The sequence below is a fragment of the Glandiceps talaboti genome, chromosome 13 (assembly GCF_964340395.1).
Source record: "Glandiceps talaboti chromosome 13, keGlaTala1.1, whole genome shotgun sequence".
Lineage (NCBI taxonomy): Eukaryota > Metazoa > Hemichordata > Enteropneusta > Spengelidae > Glandiceps > Glandiceps talaboti.
This window is the reverse complement of record NC_135561.1, coordinates 17,037,865-17,050,681: the sequence shown is the minus strand read 5'-3', so window position 1 is coordinate 17,050,681 and position 12,817 is coordinate 17,037,865. Positions and strand designations below refer to the sequence as shown.

At 37.5% G+C, this 12,817-nt stretch overlaps 2 protein-coding genes across 3 annotated transcripts in view; both read right to left on the bottom strand.

Moving 5' to 3' along the window:
* Positions 1-1,849: 1,849 nt before the first annotated feature.
* The window catches only part of LOC144445071 (three-prime repair exonuclease 1-like), a 37,830-nt gene continuing 26,862 nt past the window's right edge, over positions 1,850-12,817 (bottom strand). Inside the window, exons 1-2 of one of the 2 annotated variants that reach the window (XM_078134622.1) lie at positions 6,411-6,560; positions 1,850-3,194 (exon numbers count right to left, since the gene is read on the bottom strand). In XM_078134622.1, coding sequence (XP_077990748.1) covers positions 2,547-3,194; positions 6,411-6,434 — 672 coding nt within the window. In that variant the 5' untranslated portion in view covers positions 6,435-6,560 and the 3' untranslated portion in view covers positions 1,850-2,546. Of the gene's footprint in view, positions 3,195-6,410; positions 6,561-12,817 lie in introns of those variants that run through there. The other variant, XM_078134623.1, reaches the window with a different exon arrangement.
* LOC144445111 (uncharacterized) overlaps positions 7,951-12,817 on the bottom strand; it is an 8,510-nt gene continuing 3,643 nt past the window's right edge. The window contains exons 3-7 of the mRNA XM_078134666.1: positions 11,413-11,488; positions 10,283-10,382; positions 9,718-9,867; positions 8,815-8,940; positions 7,951-8,273 (exon numbers count right to left, since the gene is read on the bottom strand). Of these exons, the coding sequence (XP_077990792.1) occupies positions 8,209-8,273; positions 8,815-8,940; positions 9,718-9,867; positions 10,283-10,382; positions 11,413-11,469 (498 nt within the window). The 5' untranslated portion in view covers positions 11,470-11,488 and the 3' untranslated portion in view covers positions 7,951-8,208. The remainder of the gene's footprint in view (positions 8,274-8,814; positions 8,941-9,717; positions 9,868-10,282; positions 10,383-11,412; positions 11,489-12,817) is intronic.

Sequence of the window (12,817 nt, the reverse complement as noted above, 5' to 3'; positions counted from 1 at the left end):
CGTCTTCAGGTAATGCAATATCAGCTCGCAATAATACGACTTACTAGTTAGCTCCAACTGAAACAGTCGTTTTTTTTATGCGGCCTGCTACGTTGTATCCTTCCGCCGAAAAAAAGTCCGCTTCAAATTTACACACACATTGCAAGGCGCTTAAGGTGAAGAGTCATTAAAGTCAAATAGACAAATACAAGTGTAAAATGAAAATCAAATGACAACAAAAAGGATTCCCATCTTTAATCAAAAGTCTGTATCGAAACGCATTTTCGTTTTGCTGGGAGGCATCTTACCTTCCGAGTAGTCTATTGTATAAAGGAAACACAAAACGAAAGCCAAACTCATAAAATTAAAATATGGTTAATATTTTGAAATATTCTGGTATCAAGCTTTATTGCACCGCTAACATTTTTTCTTGAGATATAAAACGACAATATTCCTGTTCAAAGTACCTGCCCTCCTCTCCTCGTATCTTTCACATTCATAGTAAGTCTACTGAATTCGTAGAATTTACACTATTGTAGTATATATAGGTCACACTGTTATTAAACGATGACGTCACCTCTACAATTGCGAGGCACCTTGGATCGACCGAGAAACGGCGTGTTGTCACTTCGTAATAAGGTCTCGGCTGACAGATCCGGCGATCTTTAAATTTCTATTCTTTAGACAAGTATACAGATTATTCTTTTCTTGCGTGACACACACACACACACACACACACACACACACACACACACACACATACAGACAGGCACACACGTACACACACTCACGCGTGCTCACACACACACGCACGCACAAACAACATATACACACATACGCAAACTATACACAACACACAATCTCACATACATACATACATACATACATACATACATACATACATACATACATACATACATACAAACATACAAACATATATACACAACATACGCACACACACTACACACAGACCCACAGACGCGCGCGCACAAACACACAAGCGTGCGCTCACACTCACAACACATGCACGTGCGCACACATACCACACATACGCAAACAATATACACACAACACAATCTCACATACATACATACATACATACATGCATACACATATACATACATACATACACATACATACATACATACATACATACATACATACATATATACACAACATACGCACACACACTACACACAGACACGCGCGTGCACAAAGACACAAGCGCGCGCTCACAACACACATGCACGTGCGCACACATACACACATACGCAAACAATATACACACAACACAATCTCACATACATACATACATACATACATACATACATACATACATACACACATACACACATACATACACACATACACACACATACATACATACATACATACATACATACATACATACATACACATACACAACATACGCACACAAACACACACATACACATACACATACACATACACATACACATACACAGTAATGCACTGGTGTTTCTCGTGGCACGATAATTAATAAAAGTGACCAAAGACAACTTCAGTGGCCTTAAACTGTTTTTATAGTAGAGAAACAATACACTACAATGTGTACAACGTCTGTAACGAACGAACTTGAACTACAACAGATTAAACATGGCAGAATGGACACTATATATATGTGATGAATAAAATAAAACCATATGCATTAATGTTTGTTAGAACAAGTGAAAAAAAAATTCACTTCAATCGAACAAGCCAAGTGTAGTCTAAACATATTAAGGCATATCAATCAAAGAATCTGACTCGATGTTCAAAGTGATACATACAGCTGAAAGTTAAACAAATTTTCTGAAAATGTAAAAAAAAATGAAAAAATATTCTCGGCATGTCTTTCACCGCAGATAGATGATCTAAGGGTATATTACTAAAAACGCTTAGCTACATATTCATTTCCATACACAATACTCATGTCACGAAGTTTTCCCCCATTTTGTGCATTTAATGGTGTAGCACACAGCACAGTAATGTATGCCAGTTTGTGCAGTGGCGTTGGCCGGAGTCGATGGTAGTGTAGTCACGTGTCACGTTACGGTTTCAAAACGCAACTAAATATCGCCCTCACGCATCAAAATAAATATCGCGAATTCGAAAAGTTCCCCGCATTTTAGCAACTAAGGACTGTTACTGACACAAAACCATTAAATGTCGATGCATCGGTCTGTCCTCTTTCTAGAATATCTGTCTTTGGTGGTCTGGGGTTTGTGTGTACGCTAACAATATTCGCGCATGCGTATCGGGTCAACAACTGAACTTTTTAACTTGGAGTCCTAACACTTTAAGAGTTGCATCTGTAAAGAAAATAATACGATACTATATTTATTCTACGTTCCCTAGCATTTTTAAGTAAAACTCGCTGAACTCTGTAGGATTTTGTCTAGTTTTGTTTCTAAAAAGCGTTTAGGGAAATGCCATGACGGAAATAAGAAACAATACTTAGTCTAATAAAAAAACTTGTACCCACAACTGTAATTTGTGTTAGTCCCAAAATGATGCCATAGGAGACAAGTATCCCTTTATCCTTAGACCTATACAACAAACTCCTTCTTAGTACGTTGGGCCCAGTTGAGGAAGTTTCTGGTGTACTCCGGTAAAGCAATCAGTCTGACCAGAACGGTCGCATCATTGTCGGCAGCATACTGTGTTGAGTCACCGAAATACTCTCTGGAAAGGTGGCCTAATGAGTTCTTCGAGTACGGAGAATATCGCCGGAAAAAGTACAGACTATCAACGGTGCTGGTGTGGATTTTACCGATTGATATGTTCTTCTCGGCTATCGAATCTATTTCTTGCTGTAGGATTCGGTAATCGAAGTTGTTACCGTTGTGTGCTACGAAGCATATGGGTGGGGTTTGACGGAGGAGAAAACACCGAAGAGACAGCAGAAAGACGTCGTCTGGAGGGTCCCTTCCATATCGTTGCAGTCTTCCTTTCGTCAGCCCTGTCAACTGCATAGCTCTACGAGATATCAGCCGAGACGGGGTGAGGCACAGCACGAGTTTGTCTTGTATCCGTGGACGAGTTTTGTCATGTGAAGCTTTGGTTAAGGAATTTCTTGGAACAGCTATCAACGCTACCTCAGTTGCGTTTGGAAGACCACTACGATCCGGGAAACCTGTTGTTTCCATCTCCAGGAAAACGAAGGTTTGAATCAACGGTGGACGGGATGATCTAGACTGAAAATAAAAAAGGTAGAACAAAATCAGTTTATTTGAAATGTAAGTATCAAAGGGAAATATTATCACCATATTGGAACTCCCTGCCAGACAACGTAAAAAACAGAAGAGATAGAATATTAGTATATTCAAAAGCGTGTACAAAACCATAGACCCTCCAAGTTCTATAACAAAACCCACTATTGGATGCACAGCTCATGTGTGTCTTGTTCCTTTACATGTAATGTTGTGTGTCTTGTTCCTTTACATGTAATGTTACGTAACTTAGTTTGCAATTTACCATTCAACATGTACATTTTTTTTTATATATTTGCTTGTCTGACAGTTTCACTTCTCGTTTGTGACTGTATATGTACGTCAACTTTGCAACTTTTCCTTTCGTCTACCTTTTTGCTTAGTGTACTTTTTCATGTTACCTACTTTTATCATTGTGTATGATTGTTAATGTAGTGATGGTTGAGGGCCCCCGTATGGAAAAAGTGTTTCATTTACGTCTTTAGTACTGAAACACTTACCTGAGCTACCCTGAATAAATATATGTCAGTAGGCTAATAAAAAAAGTTGTTTGGTTCCGGTTACCCGACCCTAAACTTTTTTTTACATATTCGAAATTTTTTTTAGAAAATCGCGAAAATTGTGAAGTCTCGCAAGAAATAGTGGATACGGAAACAGACATTAACTGAAAAAGACAATATAAAACTGTTCTTTCAATCTGTAATGGCAGCGCTGTACATCTGATGACAAGAAGCCAATAACACAGATACCATATAGAAATCAACAGAAAACATAACTACCTGAACTAGACACTCACATATGAAAAAAAAATATAATAAGAAATCTACCTACCCCACCTATTTTATTGAATGTAATTGGAACCACACATATTTTTTTTACGCCTAGTATTGTTATTATCATATCATTATGGTGGTCAAATACGAATGTCAATTAACTGTTGTAGTAACCGTAAGAGGTGTAATGCTATTTGTGATTTCAACAGTGGTCGTTGGTGTTGTGCAGGGTATCATGACGTCATCATGGTAACATGCTGATAGCGTCCTTAGTTTATCATGATCGACCTGCTGGTCTGTCCGCGCACTGGCTCGCCCAGCAGGTATAACAACGCCCTCAAACACACAAAGCAAGTTTCACGACTCATCACGTTTAACTTTTAATTGCGGTGGATCATAGACCCTCCACCCCCGGCCACCACCAACTATGCAAGGATGAACAAAAGAATATAATGTCACCGGCCACTCTATCTGCTATCCTAACTGATATTTTCATTTTGAATTTCGCTGTCCTTAAATCGATAGCGAAAATTAAAAAAAAAAACAGTTACTATATATATCGGAATATTGTACATGTTAGCAGCGATAATCGTTCAAGTCTACAGGTGGGCTATAGTTAGGATAGCCGAATAGTGTGTAGCAGCGATAATCGTTCAAGTCTACAGGTGGGCTATAGTTAGGATAGCCGAATAGTAGCGATAGTCGTTCACAAGTGTACAGGTAGGCTACGTGGGAATGGGTCTAGATCTCGTTTGAATCGAAACTCGTTTTCATTTTCAAATACTTCAAGTTAAATGTATTACGCGGATGACAAGACATGGAATCACGTACACATACGACGCAAACCTGTTCTAATCACCTGATGGTGCTGTTGACAGGACGGAAAGCTTAAGCTAGTCAGAGGTTTTCAAACATTTCGACGTTCGTGTTATAATATTTAAGACCGCCTTTCATGAGACCATCCAGTTTCCATATAATAATAATAAATAAATAAATAAATAAATAAATAAATAAATAAATAAATAAATAAATAAATAAATAGTAAATAGTTGTAAATAGTGTTTATTCATGTGCTAATATTTAAATTCTCACGTATGTTTTGTTTATTTGTATATTGATGTTTTATTTTTATTTGACTAGTTTGATTGATTGTATCAATGCTCCTCCGGGCGCCCTTTATCAAGATAACTGATGGCTTCCTTTACAAGTAATCTGGGGCAACGGATGTTATTGACCTGGTGACTTTTCACCCATTGACCGCTGAAGGGTGTTTGTTATAATCCCGGCAGTAATGTAGCGAATTTGTGCAGGGAAGGGTTGCTAGAGAAAAAAAGCACCGGATGTTTCTAATTGATAATACGATATGATATGCATAACAAATACCGCGTTTCTAGTTGTGTTAATAATGTTTACACAGTGAATCAGAGTCGATGATCCTGCTTACAGAGATGACGGAATGAGGCGGGTGGGACTCGATTTTGAAGTTTGTTCTGGGTCTGTCGGAGTCACGGTATGCCATTCGTGGTATCGAATCATTTCTTCAATGTGTATTAAAAGAGAGATCTTGACACCCGATGCCACGAATAGCACGGTCCTTTCAACAGTTAGAATCGAGGTTGGACTTAAACGCCGTCTGCAAACCATCTTTGTCATGGGGGGAGGTGTTGATACACAGGCACGGTCTCTGAATGTGTTTTCAATATTTGCTATCAGATGGATTGCCATATATGGTTTTTGGCGGGAATATCCAACGCCACTGTTTAGTCTATGCTAGTAGTCACTTTTGGAATTTACAAACCTTCGGGGTGCAAAGATTCATCGGAACCTTAGGTAGAATATTATACAATCTAGTTCATTTTTTTATATCCATGGAACTTACTAACCGATTTTACCCGAGGTTTGAATAAACCCCAAATCTCGCGTAGTAACAGTATTCAATACGAGTAGTTACATAATACAGCTGGTTTATGGCGTGAGACTCGGTTCAGATATGAGTGTAACATGCATGTTGTGGAATCCCAGATTCAGTCGGTTCGAAGGCTAGAAAATGGAGAGACAGTTGTCAACAAGAAACAAGTTGAGTTTGATGATCCACGTGCAAGCAGGACTAAAGAATGTGAATGACAACAACGTTTAATGCATAGTAAACCGTTTTATGAATTAATATGCTGTATGTAAGGTAGATTCAACAGCCAGTCAGACTAGGATTCAATCCAAGGATGGCCCCTGGTAAAAGGGGACGCGTTATCATATTAGGTATTGTTTACGAATATTCAAAAGCGTCGTCTCAGGTCACATCATAACATAACTGATTTCAGAACGAGTTTGAACCGGGAGTCCCAGACCCTGTATACTACTATATATCGTATAAACGGTATATAGACCTTTATACATGTAGTGATGTACACCAATGAGTGGATTCACTTACATCTGTTCCAGATTTTCTCGACATGTTTCCTCGCGTCTTCTACTCGCTTTGGTGGGAGCAAAATCCTGAATATCCGGACGTGTGTACAAGACGAACTTCTATCTTCAGTGGACACTAGAACCACGCCCCGGTAGTACTGACTTTGAAGTCGTCTCAATGTACGCCGTCTTTAGAGAAGCTTGTGGTGGTCACGTGACTCTGAAGGCCCACACTGTCAACTGATCGGCATCCAGAACGAATTTTGAACAAAGTTTACTTACGTGAGGATACTGATTGAGTTTCAAGACAAATTGGCTTTTATTTTTCTTTCTTGATAATGTATCTTGGCACGCTATTGTTCAGATAATGGTGATTGTTTGTTTTTAAGGAGTGCAAGAGGTTTAAAAAGCAATCGTAAAATAGTTGGTGATGTTGAAGTATGAATTACGCAGCTCACATCAAGCAAACATAGTCTAGTTCCTATACAGTATCGTTACCATTTACACCTCCACTCACAGTATAGCCAAAGTAGTTACTCTACATTCCTGAGATGAATGAGATGCAATTTAAAAGTCATCCACAGCCACCCACACAGCCATTAACATAATATCTTTGTTAACCAATCTCAAAATTCTAACCAAAAACACAGTCCCTCGTAAAGTTATATTAGTGTTTATTGGGGCAGTTATGTAATGTCCAAATATGGTATATTTGTCAGCTCAGGGTACTACTTATACACTATTCATGTCACTCTAGCTAACCGTCGGGGTTCACTGATTGGACTATGATGAACAACTTTTTGTGCTGATTGAGAGACTGTGACCAGACGCGGTTTAGTTAGAAACCACGTTGGCATCCATACCACGTTGTCATCTAGACTACATGCAAAACGACATTTTATAGACCCAGATATCAATCCCAGGCTTTCGTCTTTGTTTAATCTTATCAGTGGAGTAATAATGATGACATAATTTTTTTTGTCCTGAATCAACTTTTTTGTGACTGTGTGTCTGTCAGCCAACTAACTCTTTTTAACTGATGTTTACAATGTCTTGAAAATATTAAGTATATATATACACATATTGGTCATGTACATTGAGTGAAATTGTAATAAATATACAATGTATAATCTGCTTACTCATACAAAACGAAGGTGGTGATAGATAGTACGCCCTCATCCGTTGAAAGTGGCAAGAGTCTTTGTTTCCCCTGAGGGCCTATTGGATTCATGGTTATTGTGTACTTCACACGCCCCATATGGCTCATTGGTGGGAACTGAAACGCTTTGCCCAATCGTCATTCTTTTAGTATATAAAGAAGCTTCTGCCATGCTGCTGGCACGAAACTTTGGAGCCTTGTGATTGGTTTACAAGTTTTAGCTGTACACAGTGACATCTGACATGGCGATGCAGACACCCAACTCGTCATGTACGTTGGATAAAATTGTAAACATACTATGCTGTACGCATACAAGACGAAGGTGATGAATAGTACGCCATCATCTTATAGCGTCAAGCGCCGGGCCCAAAATGAGGACCAGAATAATGAAAATTTATGGTCGTGGAAGGCGTGCTACTACATACATGGGAATATTTGCAGTGCTGCATGGTTCAGAATATATAATCTTGGTAATTCATTTAAGTTATCAATCTGTTTGGTGAATTTATGTACAGTAAGTGCTTGGTCTACCTGTCACTAGTATTTACACACACATCCCCCGTCCCCTCATATCTTACACAAAAAATAAATTTATGATGTTCGATATTTCACAAGAAATGCAGCCTACGATGTTGCCACACTAATAAATAAACACGATGTATTAGCTAAGGAGAGTAGTTGTGTCTGGTTTCTCCTCAATTCCTGTTGTTGCATCTATTGTATTTCCTGTAAGGAAAAAAAAAGTAACTAGTTTATTCAATTTTGGATGCGTCGTACACTATACTTTCAGTTTTCAAAAGCATAAAACCCGTGGTAACGACAATGGAGGCAAGATGTAACATTCTTTTAAAGTGGTCATATGGATGCAGATTTGGTATATTTTTGGATTTTAATTTACGGAACAATTTTATTGCAACTTTCTACTTGAAAAATCAATGTGAAACAATATATGTCAAGTCCTTGTTTGTAACTGAATACTGTAACAGTGAAAACGATTAATAAATGACTGACTGTGTAAAATCTGTGTTAGTGTACGTACAATAACAAACGTTTTACACATGTACATTTTTTAAAAAGTTTTTTTTTCAATGTATTGAGTTACAAACACAGACTTTGTCAATGTTGTTTCATGTTGAGTTTTTTTGAAATGGGAAGCCACGATAAAATTGTTTTATAAATAAATAAATCAAAAAATCAAAAATACATGTACTTGGATTACATAATGCGTCAGAGAGAATGAAGTGTGGTCAGAACACACACACTCTACCTTCGATGCAAGTTCTACCATCCTCCGCCAGAACAAAACCAAACCTGCAGTCGCACTGGTACGAGCCGTCCATGTTTGTACATATTTGATCACAACCACCAGCGTTGTTATTGCACTCGTTGATATCTTTAATTAAAATCAAAAACAGCACAAAGCGCGGTTACTTTATTTGCCGTTTCACTCATGGGACATGACATCATGCATTTTTACATGCATTCCAACAACTTAGAATGGAAAATAAACAGGTATAGAGGCATGTATGTATTTTTAAAGAAATAATCCATTATACATTGATGGGAAGTAAAGCAATTGCAAAAAACGTGTCGATTGGTCATCAAATAGGAGACCAACCAGGTGAGTGTCAAAATAAACAACAACAACAACAACAACAACAACAACAACTACAACAACAACAACTACAACGACGACGACAACAACCACTTTCAACTTAGTAATTCAAAACAAAGCTTAGAAGAAATTCAGTATGTCTGTGATCGGTCATCGTGCCAACCAACGGGTTATATTCGACAGACATAAGTTATAACTAGACTGTAAGATACGTTGTGGCGCTTCGCCCTCATCGGCATCCTCTCTGTTAGTGGTTCACCGATGTGTGAGGGCGCCCGTCAAGATGTACCTTACAGACGAGATATAAGGTTGCTTTTTACTTTTATAAATGTAGAAAATAGATAAGTGCTTATTGTCTTATCATAAGATAGTTGTTGTGACCTCAGACCATTATACTGACAGAAGTGGTCTCAAGCATACCTGACTATATAAAAACGTACATAACTACACAATTACAACATTTTCTTGCAGTCGCTGTAATATTGATGTCAATATAAACCACCATTGGTTGAGATTGCTCGCATTGTGTAATCAGTGTGATGACGTCATACTTACCACTGCAGTTTTTATTGTTCTTCTGCAGCTTAAATCCTGACTGGCATGAACATACGATATTACCATATTGTTCTTGACAAGTCTGTTCACAGCCACCGTTTCTGACCTCACAGGTTAAATTTTGTGAGGATTCATTGTCAGTCACTTTTACTGTGAAAATCGATGAAAATATGAAAAAAAAGTTTCAATTTTCAAGTGGCTTCTCGCGCGCATATAGGCAATTGGTGCGTGTATGCAGGTAGGTTGACAGGTAGGTAGGTAGGTAGGTTGGTAAGTAATTAGGTAACTCGGTAGGTAGGTAGGTAGGTAGCTGATAAGTAGGCAGGTAACTGAGTAGGTAGGTAGAGAGGCAGGTAGGAATGTACATGTAGGTAAGCATGCCTTTGTTTGTTTGTTTGTTTGTTTGTTCGTTTATGTCTGCATGATGGGCTGTTTGTCTTTTTACGTATATTAAGTATTTGGAGTAGAATGCTACATTGAGTATTTACATTGTACAATTAATATCTGCAGAACATTTTTTTTACTTTCACAACTCGAACTCAATAAAAGCCAACTCATAACGTACCTGTTTTTTTCATTGGTACTAATACAACAGCGATGAATATGGTTGACAGAATTAGTACTATGACCACGAGTGAGACGATAATCTTCATAATGTCATCCGTCTGTTAGAAATTGAAATTGTATCAATTCAGAGAGAGAGAGAGAGAGAGAGAGAGAGAGAGAGAGAGAGAGAGAGAGAGAGAGAGAGAGAGAGAGAGAGAGAGAGAGAGAGAGAGAGAGAGAGAGAGAGAGAGAGAGAGAGAGAGAGAGAGAGAGAGAGAGAGAGAGAGAGAGAGATTAACAGACTTGACGACGGGGTAAGTGAGGAAGACATTAAGAGATGAACAATAACAGATTCAATTGCACCGTAGACATTGGAGAGAAGCTACACGCGCCGTGCGTATCTTACAGGAAAAAAAGGTCTTGCATATAAACTTACACGTAACTAGCTGTATTCGAATCAGCCGAGTACTATGTTTTCAGACACTCGTTCGGGGCATGATCAATAGTTCAATGCATTGAAAGACTAAGCACTTTTAGTTAGGTCTCAGGCACCCCCTCCCTCTAACAGAATTGTCCACAAGCGATATTTTTTCAGACATCACAATCATTTTATTTCAAATCAGTATGTAGTACTATGAATTCATATAAAGCCAGTATAGAGTAAGAAAAAGCTCTTTTATTGACACTTAGCACATTTATGTTTAATAGTGCCATGCATTTACTATATTAGTGAAAATTCTTACATTTTTCGATTTAACACTTAAAAATATATATATTTGCATTTAGGGGTACAAAAGAAATAAAATGGTTCAAACCCCCACAAGCAAAATTAAAAGAAATATTGATGTCATCCTCAGTGTACACAATAGCAATATCTCCATACACGTTTCACAAGGCAGAAAAATGACTATTATGAAGTGTGGATTCATTTAGAAGACATTTGTGTACATACAGCATCTATACGATATGTAGAGTAATATCCCCATGTCATATAAAATACGAACATGATGTAAAAAAAATAACAAACGAGATTTTAGAAGATAAGTATTGAGACTACAATATGTCACTTTTGTACATGAAACAGAGCAGTACACAGACAAATACTAATTACACGCTTAATACATTCATATTATCGTGGAGTCACCCTACCTGTTTTTTATTCAACCCTAACAATAATCCACTTTCTTCTGATGTGTCGTCTGCCATGGCACAAGCGATTGCAAATCTAGAAAATAAAATCCTACATGATTAATTGTTGGGTCTTCAAAAATGTCTTTGAGGGAGAGGGGGGATAGATAGATAGATAGATAGATAGATAGAGAGAGAGGGTGTGTGTGTGTGTGTGTGTGTGTGTGTGTGTGTGTGTGAGGTGGAGAGACATACGTACGTACACATACATTAGATACATACATACATGTACATAGATACATAGATACATATATATATATATATACATACATACATACATACACACACACACATACATACCGTACATACATACATACATACATACATACATACATACATACATACATACATACATAACTTATTTTTTAGGAGCCAACATTAGGAACTGACATCCATAAATATTTCCACAATGTGTAAGTTACTATATTAAATTGATCTCATCAGAAATAACAATATCTCTGGAATTTAACACACCTATCAATCATTGACAAACGTTAACAGTTAGTACAACTCATTAGAAGTCTATCATATAACATGATATCGGTATAAACAGCTGTTAATACATTGATGATTACTTTAAATATTTAATGAGAAAATTTCACTGCTTCTAATTGATATATGGCATTTCTGGATGAATTGTTCTCAGCTCTAAGGCATTCTCGCAAACCAGAGCTGTCATTTCTTCCGCGCGCGACACTCAGCGGTGCGTCTTGGACGATGCCGTAAAATAAGAGCGTGTGGTTTACAAATTGAAACGTTCCATTGTATTTTGACACCCGACATTACAACTGCCGACATCAGACTGTGGAAGAACAGAACCTGTTACAAACAGGAAAAAAAACCCTGAATTGGATCAATAACATTTGGTACAGCATGTTGGAAGTACAGAGACTTGTATTACATTCCACCATTTGATAAGAACAGTTGGATGACCTCTTTACATGATAGTTCACCATCACAAACAAATTTCCAGTTCTTCTGGCATTTCATGTAAATATAAAGCGGTCATAAAAGAGTTCTTATCAAACCATGGTGTGTAATACAAGTCTCTGCTGTTCCAACATGCTCTGCCAAGTGTTATTAATCCAATTCAGCTATTTACTACTTTCCCTGTTTGTAATACATTCCGTTTGTCCACGGTCTGATGTCGGCAGTTGTAGAACCTGCGGTTAAGTCCATTATTGCGTTCCAACGATGTGTCTCACTGAATATTGAATTTAATAACAATGATAATAATAATAATAATAATAATAATAATTATTATTATTATTACTATGTAATTACCAGATGTTACGCAAATGTAATTATCCATTTTGTGCGATAATAATATACATGTATAGGCTAATTAAAATTGTAATTTTTTAAT